The sequence below is a fragment of the Triplophysa rosa genome, linkage group LG21, assembly GCF_024868665.1.
Source record: "Triplophysa rosa linkage group LG21, Trosa_1v2, whole genome shotgun sequence".
Classification (NCBI taxonomy): Eukaryota; Metazoa; Chordata; class Actinopteri; order Cypriniformes; family Nemacheilidae; genus Triplophysa; species Triplophysa rosa.
In genome coordinates, this window is record NC_079910.1 from 12,548,640 (window position 1) to 12,561,583 (window position 12,944).

Genomic DNA, 12,944 nt, shown 5'->3' on the forward strand with positions numbered 1-12,944 from the left:
ATTTGTCTCATGAAGAGACTAAAACGCTGCTATTTTTAGTCACACAAAACATTGTTTTGGTTGAAATTGGAGCATTCTATATGACTTCTCGCTGTTGGGCCTCAGTCTGACCAGATGCATGCTGGGAATGTTACTGAACGCTAGAAAGAATGCAGCATTAGCGTTGCTGGGCCTCACCAGCTGTCTACCAACGCCGTGTGCCTCAGGAGATGGCATTGTGGGTAGGGCTGGAGTTCAGAGGCTCGGGTGCCCGTCCTTTTGAAAAGAGAAAAGCCTGGGAGGAGCTGATAATATGATGTATTTGCTTGGTGCCCTTTGTCTGTTTTTTCAGAGTTCGTTCTGTGTGCAGAAGTTTTGTGGGGGTGTGGCTTTCTTCTGTGCGGTAAGAGGTGCATTGTGGGGGGAAAACGAAATCCCTTATGGACCAAAGGAGGAGCCGTTAAAACTATTAATATGCAAAACAGGCCTCATATCAACATATTGTCTCCCTCAGTATCCGCTGAAGGATGCCGACTGTCGCTTTTTATCTTTAAGAGGTTGATGATAAAAGCGTGTGTAACTGAAGGATGAGCGGACCGTTGCTTACCAAAGAACATTGACCTCCATTGACATTTCTCAAAATATATTCACCGAAGAAAGAGGGTGAATAAATGATGACAGAAATGTTATTTTTGGGTCAGCTATCCTTTTTAGACCGATGGAGGGAAGAGGGTAGTGTTTTATAACATGTAAGAATAAAGTGAAGTAGAGTTGAGGTCTTTGCACATACAGTCCGAAATTGTTGTATGCGTTTTTTCGTATTTTGCTCTCGTTTGTACGGTGTCTCTGAATGGTTAAAAAACGCCTCTCAAAATGCTTGACGGATGCGAAAAACGCAGAAAATCGAACCCGGTCCGAATTTTTTTATGACGGACGAAAATATCGGAGTCGGTGTGTTAATGTGATTGACACAACGTGAGGTCGTATTTATTTTTTATTATGAAATTTCGGACGCAAATTTCGGACTCGATGTGCAATGGGCTTAACACCGGGGTGATGAAGGGCTGAAAATCTGATGTCAGAGAGAGGTGAGAGACAGACTCTTGTGAAATGTCTGACGTGCTTGTCAAACATGTTTTTACAGCTTTGTAGAGGCAAGAAGTCATCAGGGCATGACAGCAGCCATAAATCTCACAGTGTTCATGATTCATAAATTGTGTCTGATGGCAAAAGACAGACTCGTACAGACCCAGCTGTTCCTATCAGCCCATATATTGAGAGAGAAACTCAACCGTTCTTTGACCTTTAACTTTTCGTAACTACTGTATATTTTGTAAGCATAATGTTAAGTCCATTCGATAAAACCATTGACAAGATACTTATGTGACAACTAGCCCCAGTTTCCTCTATACCAGCGGTTCTCAACAGGAGCCCGTGGACCACAATATCTCTTATTATTTGTTCATTTTTATATTGAATCAACACTTCCAGGTAATATCAAGCTCTGAAATATTTTTGGTTGAGTGGAGTGGAAGGGGGGCTTTGAATATTGTTGAATACAGTGGGGGGCCTTGAAGTCAAAAAGGTTGAGAACCCCTGCTCTATACCATTATAATGAACGATTGCTATATTCATTACCATTACTCAGTCATAAACCAGACAAAATTAACATTGTCTCATCATCGTACATGTCCAAAAAAACATGATGGTACATGGTCATTTTTAAGTGAGTTACATCTATACTGACTGGCTATCTGGCTTTAACTTCATCTGTAACTTCAATGTAATCTTTTTTATTTTCAATTGCTATTTTTTATTTCAATATCACTGTTGTGTTCTAATATATGGATGAGTTAGAACCAGGCGTGTTTGGGCTGTTTTTCCATCATTTTAATATGCAGATTTGATAGATGTGCCAAGTAAATTTGGCTGCATATAATTCATTATATTAACAAAGCTCTAGTTTAGCCCTATCAGGACATCAAAATGTGTGAAAACTTGTTTAAAGCTTTCACTGTTACTTCAGTTTGATACAACGAACGTCTCAGGTTCCTCAGTCCCACTATTACATCTATTTTGGCTGCTAAACATGACAAAGAAGACTGTTTTGATCATTTGACTGGTAATCTTGTAGGCCCAAGATGAAAAGTACATTTTTCCCACGTAACACGTAACACCACCCTGTTTCCCTGAATGTGTGAGTAATATCTGAAACCTCTATGTGTGTTTTGCTTCTGTCTCTCAGGCCCGAGTCCATCCCAACACAACCTCCGTCACCTGTTGGCAGTAAATCTGGCCCTGCGGGTCTGAATGTCAGACCCCTGTAAAACTGTCTAATAGTTGTTCAGCCAAAGAATGACTCACGTTCCCAAGCAGAAACAAGGGAGGGAGCTGGCGAAGAATTGTCTTCTGTTTAATGAAATAGATAACACACCACACTGTTGTGTAATTCATAGATTGATGTGTTTTCGTCAGTTTTATTTGAATATTGTGTGATGTTTCATCTAACATCAATGATTTTGGTTGGTTTTCTGGTCACAGGTTAACTCCGTGCCTCGTGTGTGTTGCAACTAGGAAACGATTATTATTTCCATTCATCTCATGAATACTGTATACATCCAGCATTTTCCAGAATGGCATTGAATGGTTATTAACTTCTGGAAAACACTTTTCCACATACTGTACGAGTCATTCAAGCAGGTCTTTACTGTAAGATAAGAAGCGTTCTGCTCTGGATGAACTAGTAGTTACTTGCACTCCTTTTACGCCTCATCTGCGTGTGTTGAATGTGTTTGATCTTGTGTTCGTAACTGGATCTGTTGAGAGGCTTGGTTAACAATTTCCACCTTTTTTATTCCACCCCGAGAATCATACATTAACATCATAATTCTTGCAGAAAGCATTCATTTGCGGTATTTTGTAGCATGTAATCGGTGGTGAATTTGCGGCAGACTTAACAGATTGCTACGATGTTTGCAGCTTTTCAATCGTAATGGTGAACTTGCAGCAAACCTTTGGCAGCTATGGCCAGTTTGACACTGCTAGAGAAAAGTGCAGTTTAGTGGTGAACAACAGTTTTGATAAAAATACATCACATGTACACATTGCACCCTTAAAACTGCAATCTGTGAGTTTTTTTAACAAAATTAACAATAAATCAGTTATTGTGCGAGTACTTAAAAAATGTGTTCATAAAACATGTCTCCCTACCTATATTCACAATGGTAAGCTTGAAATAATGATTCATAATCTGAGTTGTCAGGTACGATTTCACAGGAACTGTCAATTTGATGTTTTTTGACTTTAATACATAGGAAAAGTACATAAGGTAACCTACAATTTTATGTTTTTTCATCCAAATCATTGTTTTTTTCTTTTTAGTACATTTTTTCAAATTCATGAGGTAAATGAGAAATATTAACCATATACGCTGCCTGTGTTTCTGTGTACTATATATGCTTGTATTTGAGATCAAGTAAACATCTGTAAAGTATTTTTGCATAAAGTTTCATGGTTGTATTGACTTAAAAATCAAATAACGCTGTCCACTAGACCCGCAAACCTTGGCTGACTAACAAACATGAACACCACACAAATACACTCTGATGCATGCAGCCTGAGGCCGTGTTCACACTTTTTTGACAAGAAAAAGTTAACAAAAGCGATTTTTTTTAGTAAAAAAAAACGCTCGCAGCGTTTGGTTACAAATAGCAGCCGAACGCCATGACTTCAGAGGCAGCGTCTGTGCACGAAGGCAGCCCAGAGAATCAGATAGGCAGCGTAACGGAAGTCTATTTGAATTATAAACAGAGAGCATCTTTGCAATAACTAATCACATATTTAAACACTACAATACTCATTTCTCACTAGAAATGCAATCAAAAGTTGTTGAAAGTGAAAATTATACTTACATTTATACAAAACTATGCTCCAACGGGTGTTTCGGCCGCCATTTTCATTTTTCAAGCTTGAGCCTTCTCGACCAATCACACTCCTCGCATGTTGTTATGGAAACGACAGGTCTCTGTCATTGGTTAGCTGTGAAAAGGGATCTTGACGTAGGGCGTTTTTTTTCAGAAAAGTTGAACTTTTTTTAACCTCAAAAGACGCTCTGAGCTGCAGAAAAAGATGCCGGCGCTGGCGTTTAAAAAAGCGCTCAGGGCATTTTTGAAATCACGGTTTACTCCATAGGATTATAATGTAAAACAGACGCTAGCAGCCTCGAAAAAGAAGTCAAGTCTGGACACGGCCTTACACAACTCCTACTGTGTTTGGCCATGCAACCATAAAAAATAAGTCAGATGGCATTTTATTTCTGAAAACGTCTTTCTTTATAAATCCCCGAGGAGATAATTTTACGCTTACAACCCTTGATACAAGTCACAAGTGGTTCAAATTCACAAGTGAACTGTGTCTTCCCCAGAGCCCTTTTGCAGTCTGGGAAAGCCCATTTTGACAAAACGTAATTAATTGTCAGGAACACTGGTTAAGCTTTTTCCCTATTGAGCTCTGTTGTTGGTCAATAATATCTCTATTTATTTTCGCTTGACAGGTCTTCCCATCAGCACTTATGCTAAGTACTGCTACCGTAAGCTGCAGAAAGTGGCCATCACTGGAGGCAAAAAGGTAAGCGTGGCAAAATAAATCCAAACAGCAAAACACGACCATTAAAATACATTACCCCTGACCACTTATTTATATCTGGGTTGTTGACTTATAGGCCTAATAGTCAGGCCTCCACCCGTTTTTGATCACAGCATTGACTCCAAACATGTAATTAGGGCAGTCGTGGTGTAATTAGGGCAGTCGTGGCCTAATGGTTAGAGAGTCGGACTCGTGACCAGAAGGTTGCCTGTTCGATTCCCAGGGCCGGCGGGTAATGACTGAGGTGCCCTTGAGCAAGGCACCTTACCCCTACTTGCTCCCCGGGCGCTGCAGTGATCGCTGCCCACTGCTCCGGGTGTACGTGTGTTCACCACTTGCTGTGCGTGTGTTCACTACTCTCTGGATGGGTTAAATGCAGAGGTCACATTTCGGGTATGGGTCACCATATCTGACTAATAGGTCACTTTCACTTTACATTCAACACGTTTTAACCACACACATAAAAGTTGGAGAAGTGTATCATGTGATGTCTAATGATAATTGAAAACAGACACTTTTCCTGGGTCTAATGTTTGTTTATAGATGCCAGCGGTGCTGTAAGATCGTACCCAGGAGTCTCCGAACAGTCAAAAGACACAGTATAGAGTGTACCCGTCAGAAACTGGTCACATCTGTTTTCAATCACAGCACCAGACTTTAAGGAACACACCATAGGGACTACTAATCTACTAACCCAAACTTAGGAAAGAAGGTTACAACAACCCCCCAGGACCCTGTATAACCCCTTTACATGAGTGACATGCATGCACACACATCACCACCACCAGTAACAGCGCTGATGTTCCACCCTGTAATCTGCCGTTCCACCACTGTCCCCTGCAGTTTAACCAGGGGGTTATTTTTACCCCCAGAATTACAACATGTTTGATTCAGACATGGACGATCTGTACATTTCATGTCTGTAGGGTTTGAGAAAGCCAACTTTGGAAGAGATTGATCACGGACGGAACGCCATCGTGACCCCTTCTCTGTTCGGCAGCGCTCTGGAGGAGATCATGGAGAGGCAGAGCGGGCTCTTTCCGGACCGAAAACTGCCCTGGGTGCAGGTGCAGCTCTCTCAGTACGTACTGGCCCTGGGCGGAGCTCAAACCGAGGGCATCTTCAGGTGAGACAGAAATAAAGAGGGCACTTCATACGACACCAGAGCGAGTCTTCATGCAGCTGCATTGATCTGGGTGGCCTTTTTAGATATTTTCATTCAAACGTTCATTTGTCTGTTTGACATTTTCCAAAATAAAAACATTAGACACATTTTTAGGAAGGGAGTGCTGGATTTGTTTTGATTCCTTTGAGAGAAACTGATTCCACATTGTCATCCCTTCTTTATTTGTTTTTTATGACATCCCTCTTTGTGCTTGATAGACGTCAGTATTCTTGACTGTTTATGTATTTTTCTTCCCATTGTCGCCGGGATGTATCCTGTTATTAATGACCGCCTGTTGTTCAGGTTTTATTGCTTTTGTATAAAAGTCTCTTCCTGTACACACTTTGTCTTTTGTTTACACCGAGTCAGTACTCATGTGTATAGTATACTACAACAAACATACAATCTGAGCAGTTAACTTTAAACACAGTGAACGTGTCATTGGAAATTCTGGTAAATTGGCTCCCCCTTGTGGTTGAGTGTTTGCGTACACGGTTCATGCACTGGATGTGTGTTAGTATAAACATAGATACAAGTAAACAGTATGGTGTGTGAGATATTTGTAAGATGAGCTTGTCCTCTTGACTGAATCTAATGTTGCTGTGCTGTAGAGTACCAGGGGACATTGATGAGGTAAACGCTCTCAAGCTACAGGTGGACCAGTGGAAAATTCCAGAAAATCTTTCGGATCCCAACGTCCCAGGTGAGAGCAGAAAAACATAGCCTTGAGCTGTTTATGGCTTTTGGTGCTTGTCTGTTAGTTTTGATGTCACCTTTATGATGTGCACTACAAGCTATTTTTTACCTTTACAACCTTATTTTGTTTGCATATATGAAGAGTTTGGTTCCAAAATGAGATACTCCGTTTTAAAATAAAATAAAAAATCATGTTTTTTTATTGTGCATGCCAATTTATATCAATCAAACTGCAGCTGGTTTGTTTTGATTTAAGCCATAATAACTCAAAAAAGCTTACTAACACAATGAAACACAATACAAACACGATAACATAATTAAAAATATGATTTTTGAAAACGGAGTTATCTCGTTTTGGATCCAAACTCTTTATATATTTTACATACATATACGTATGTACAACACACACACAAAAAATGCACATTTATTTTTATAAAAGCACATTTTAAAATCTTTTTATTAAAAAAAATGTTTTATTGTGCATGCGAAGTAATATTAGTCAAACTGCAGTTGAGTTGTTTTGAATAAGTAATAATAACAACAAAAAAAGATAATAAAACCTAATAAAAACATGATTTTTAAACAAAGATTATATATATTTACGTTTGCTTTTATTTTTATAATTTTTATGTTGATTTTAGTTCCATTTTACAGCTATCTTTTGTGCTTTTATCTTTTTTTTTTTTGTTATACATGTTTAGTTTCGTTTATTTTATATTCATTTTCAGTTAATACATTTAGTGCTTCAGCTTTAACTAGCTACATTTACTGATATAATTAAGTTAAATTATTTTGCTGGATTTCAATGAAATATGTTACCCTGCTTGTGAAAACTAGGCCAAAGTCTCTTGATCAAATTATGAGGATTATGAGGAAGTTTGATTTCCACTAAATTTCACTCATTTCAATCTTTGACATGTCTTACTCAGTCAATATTAAAGATAACGTGTTTTTAAACAGAATGCTCTTTGCTTTATAGAATACATGATACAAATCACAAAAAAATGACTTAAGCACTCACAACACATATCTGTAATGTCTACACCTGTATTTCTGTCCCTCAGCATCTCTGTTGAAGTTGTGGTACAGAGAGCTGGAGGAGCCTTTGATTCCTCAGAGCTTCTATAAACAGTGCATCAGTCATTATGAAGATCCTGATGCAGCCATCAGTGTGGTTCAGTCTCTCCCTGAGCTCAACAGACTGGTGCTCTGCTACTTCATCAACTTCTTACAGGTAAAATTCTCTGCAATGTGAACACAGTTGCACGGCACCTACAGGAATGTATAAACGCTGTGTCTTTGTCTCTTCATCCAGGTCTTCGCCCAGCCAGTGAATGTTAGTAGGACTAAGATGGATGTGAATAATTTGGCCATGGTGATGGCACCCAACTGCCTGCGCTGTCAGTCTGATGATCCTCGAATCATCTTTGAGAACACGAGGAAAGAGATGTCCTTTCTTCGCTTGCTCATTGTCCACCTGGACACCAGCTTCATCAAGGGTTTAATCTGACCTCTCAGCGTCCACAGTCATATATTATCGGGATGATGGGAATCGAAATCCACTCAGAGAATCATTTTCTTGTGGAATATCAGCACCTCCAGACTTGTCTAAATGTGAATTATCCTTTGTTAAGAAAATGACTCTTTGTAATCTGTATGAACAGTATCAAATCACTGAATTTGGTGCCATTTTCCTGGGATTAAAGACATGGTTGTGATGCAAGACGAAACGCATGACCTATCAGTCTTTTATGTCAATCAGTGTGGAAATGCATCATTATAAACTTTTTCTGTCTGTCCCAATATCCCACATGCTATGATCCGCAGAGTATTTCTTTAATTTAATATGGTATGACGTGTTCTGATGATTTCATATCAGTTGTTTGTAAGGTCTAATATGAGTGGAGAGAATTTGAAGCTTCAGTTTCGTGTAAATCTACAATGAAGCTCAAAAGCGTGAATTGACATTTAACAGCTATGTTCAGGATGCATAAAGGTCAATGTTTGGGGTCTGGCACCCTACTTAGAGAGTGGTTCGTTGATGTATGACAATGCGTGCGATGTGCCCGTGTAAACACATAACCATTCATGTTTCCACAATGTCACAGACCTCAAATGAAACGGTCCCATGAGCCAAAGAATTTGCATACTGGTTTTTCAATTAATTGCTTACTGTAGTTTCCCAGTCAACTGACCTTTTCCTATTCGAAAATGCAGAATTTCCAGAAGTGGGCTGGCTGCATCAATGAGGTCTAAGTGAACTCCAGCAAACAGTTTGGTTTCAGTGGTTTCAAAAGCTTCAGCTTCAACGTCTGACCAAGATAATAATCAGATTTGCTTACGTTGAGTATAGTTTCAGAAAGACAGAGTTTATTCAAAAACATTGTGTACACAAACACAAGCATTTGGCCAACACATACGCAACATGTTCTCGGACATTACTGTAACGAGAACAAATTTCAGTACTCAAGAGGGTGCTAGAGTTACCATCAAATGTCTGCACCACACTGTAAAAAAGAGGTTGCCTTACATTTTTGAGTACAGTATAATCAAACTGACTGTATTGGTCATTTCAACTTACTACTTACAATTTTTCCTAGTAATGAGTTGCTATAACTTGTTAAAAAAAGTTAAAATTGCTTAACCTAATGTGAGGAGGTAAAGTAGCACAAAAAAGATATGTGATATACATGACAGTGGTTAAAAGTCAAGTTCAAGTTGCTAAATGCTCATGCTAAAGCTTACTATAGCTCCCATTAAAGCAGTGATTCACAAACTGGGGGCCCATAAACTTTATGCAATCAAACATCAGAAAAATAAGACTACTAACCAAAAGTATTGATGTTCCAGCATTGTAAAACTGAATATATGTTATTGGTTTAATTATTGGTTAAACATTTTATATGGGGGCGCAAAGCGGTGCACGCTACACAAAGGGGGCCGTACAACAAAAAAGTTTGAGAACCAGTGCCTTAAAGCAACACTGAGAATACAATTCACATTGCATTATGATTACTGTGACAGTTCTTCAACCTTCTCACTATAAATGCATTGAAGTCACTATGAAACTAATTAAAAGGTTTGGGTTTATCTGGTTTAGTGTATATATGACTGAAAACTGTAGCATTGATTGTTCACTTAAAGCTACCACATCACATTTGCTATTGATACAATGGTGAATCTGCCACGTGCTTTTGTAAATAGATATTTAATCTGACAGATTGTTGTTCATAGTGAAAATAAATAATCTGTCTAAATTGGGACACTAGTTGCATACAGTTGTCAATTGGAGTGTTAAGCCCCTTCTTTGTTGCACTTGCCCTTAAGTTTCTTTCTTCATGTTCTTTGCCATGTCTGATACTCATTCTGCAATCTTACTGTAAATGCTCCTGAAAGTCTGTATGTGTGGGAGACTATAGTGAATTGATGACATAGAATATGTGTGTTGAGATGTTACATGATGAACGTTGAAATAATAAAATTTGTAAATTTGTATAATTTACTTATCTTGGGTTTAGTCAAGATCAGCTCATGTGCTGCAAAGTTGTCAAGTATAAAGTGAGAGACACTACACAACTTTACATAATTATAAACCACTTTTCTAACATATTTTGTCAAAGAAAATTTTACTGATTATAACTTAAATAGGACTGACACTTTTCACTATAATGTTCACCTATTCACCTAACTGAGCCTAACCTTACCAACATTCTTCATGAACATATTTTATGTGTTTTTTCCTGTTGTATATGTTGTCTATTTCTATTGGAAAGAATGCTATGCAGCACCTCTGCTGGCCTCTTGAGGCAATGTTAGGAATCTCTTCAAATATAACCCTTGCCCAGATAGCACACGTACGTCTGGCCGACGTCGGCCCGATTTACAACGTTCCATCGGCACGATGGAGCTCAGAGAGCGTTTGCTAATTGGGAATATATCGCGGAGACGTCGGCATTTAATCGCAAATGATTCGTGGCCGCTGCTTGGACGACCTCCGCTATAATGTGCTCTGCTTTTATTTGCGCGCGCGCACCCACCCCCACACACTCTCGCGCACATCACCGCTATTTTTAAGTAACTTAACTTGCAGTTTCACTGTTTGTAGAGAGAGTGGCACAAATGCAGGTAATTAACACACGCAAAAGAGAGAAAAACTGTTAAAACACATAGTTTAGTAATTAGACCACCCTAAAAATAAAAAAAACATCTTGGCAACAATCAGAGCACTGTAATTTCAAATATTGGTGGGACACTTTGGCCATTTCTAATTATTCTGGGGGCTAGCCCACCATCAAAGTGTCTACGGCAGGGGTTCTCAAAGTGGGGTCCATGGAATCCTGGTGGTCCACAATCCATAGCCATTAGGTCCGTAATATTATCTATAAATTATAAAATTGTGGTTGATTATTGTAACACCCATTTTAATGTTAAGAAAAAAAGGATATGTATAATTGCTGCAATGACACCGTTTGAAAGCACATAGGTGGTATTTAACATGAATCAATGTAAAATGTGTTTTAATTTTTCACTATTAAACGGGTAATCTGAAGTATTAAGGTTGGAAAATACAAAATAAATAGTTCAATCATATCTAAGAGTGCAAACTGTCGTTAATAATTATATTTATCAGGGGGTCCTTGAAAAATTATCTCCCCTGTAAGGGGTCCCTGGCTCCAAAGTGTTTGAGAACCCCATGGTGATTACAGCACTGGAGTTACTTGACTATCCAACATAAAAAGGTAGACTACTGACATAGAAAAATATCTTCATTTTGTGTGTGTGTGGCAGTCTCCGGTATAATGAACAGTCATGATGTCAGGGATTGGGGAGAACCCAAGTGCAGGCAGGCGGTGAAGGGGTTAACAAGATTTAATAACAGACGGGAACATAACAAAAGCCCACAATGGGGTAACAAAGACAGGACTAATAAATAATATATAACAAGAAACAAAACACTTCCCACGGGTGGCAAAAATAAACTAACAACAACGACGACAACAACAACGTCTAACAAAACAGGCAAGGTAAAGTGAAAGTGACCTATTTGTCAGGTATGGTGACCCATACCTGAAATGTGACCCCTGCATTTAACCCATCCAGAGAGTAGTGAACACACGCACAGCAAGTCGTGCACAAGCAAGTGGGGATAAGGTGCCTTGCTCAAGGGCACCTCAGTCGTTACCCGCCTGCCCTGAGAATCGAACCGGCAACCTTCTGGTCATGAGTCCGACTCTCTAACCATTAGGCCACAACTGCCCACCGTAACTGTAATGTAGGTAATCCACAGGGTCAAATATTAGTCGTGGTACACAGCACAACACACGGTAACATCCAAAACGAACTGGCACAGGGCAGCAAAAACAAGGGCATTAAATAAGGAGACGAACAAAGGATAATTAACAAGGGACAGGTGTGGGTAATGGAACACACAGGGAAAGCTGAACGAGAGAACAAGGGGGCGGGGCCAATGACGAGACCAGAGAGAGAGCATGGCAGGTCAAATCAAACAATGTCATGTCTCTCTCTACACTAAACATGAGGGATCTGCCATGATACTGCCACTAGACTAGAAAACCATGACCAAGGAGGCAGAATCATGACACATGATTAAAGTTCATACACTTTAATGACACCTAAAAGACCTCCAGGAGAAGCAGCAGTGCATGTAGTCCCAGAGTACAGATGGATTATTTTTGGCAGCCTGTAAAAGAGAAAAACATTGCAAAAAAGCAGTTAGGACTTAAAAAAAAGGGGCACATTTAAACTGTTTCCTTTAGCCAAATGAAGTGCTTCAGCATTCTGACATCTGCATCAAATGCTGTAGAGCGGTACATTTTGTTTTACCAGTTTAAGGACCGTTCCCATTTTGCTAAGGATGGGATGTGTGGTTAATTTGCCTATCTACAAAACCTTCACCACGTTAGATGAATATGAATACTCCTGAACTACCAACTGAGCATTTCGCTGCTCAGCATCTTTCCCTTTGATTGGAAACTACCTGTAATTACTGGGTCTGTTTGCTTTTGGACCTAAATGATCCTATATGATCTAAATGACAAAATGCTGAATACAAACGATTCCCTTGTTTTGGAAAATGCATATTGTATTACAGTAGGACATATTAGTCAATTAAATGTGAATGTCAGGGTACATGTAAGGAAAATGTAATTAGGTTGCAGTCTTTGATTGAAAAATATTGCCACCTTTGAAGGGCAAGGGCACAAGGGCATTATAAAGGGGATATATCAAGAGGTAACCAGTGCGGGGCATGAACTAATAATGAGCACTAACGAGGGAACAAGAGGGCAGGAACAATGACGAGACTTTGAGACGAGACCTTATGGCAAGCCAAAAGGGCCAAAACGCCTCTCTCCACATGAAACAAGAGGTTCTGCCATGGCTCTGCCACAAGATCAAGAAAAGCAAGACAAGATGGGGCAGAACCATGACTATAAATAAT

At 39.3% G+C, this 12,944-nt stretch overlaps 1 protein-coding gene across 6 annotated transcripts in view; it reads left to right on the forward strand.

The window, feature by feature from the left end:
• arhgap46b (Rho GTPase activating protein 46b) overlaps positions 1–8,112 on the forward strand; it is a 64,294-nt gene extending 56,182 nt beyond the window's left edge. For all 6 annotated transcript variants that reach the window (XM_057319174.1, XM_057319177.1, XM_057319176.1 and 3 more), the window contains 5 exons: positions 4,532–4,605; positions 5,550–5,749; positions 6,400–6,491; positions 7,549–7,718; positions 7,800–8,112. In XM_057319174.1, the coding sequence (XP_057175157.1) occupies positions 4,532–4,605; positions 5,550–5,749; positions 6,400–6,491; positions 7,549–7,718; positions 7,800–7,994 (731 nt within the window). In that variant the 3' untranslated portion in view covers positions 7,995–8,112. The remainder of the gene's footprint in view (positions 1–4,531; positions 4,606–5,549; positions 5,750–6,399; positions 6,492–7,548; positions 7,719–7,799) is intronic.
• The last annotated feature ends 4,832 nt before the right edge of the window (positions 8,113–12,944 follow it).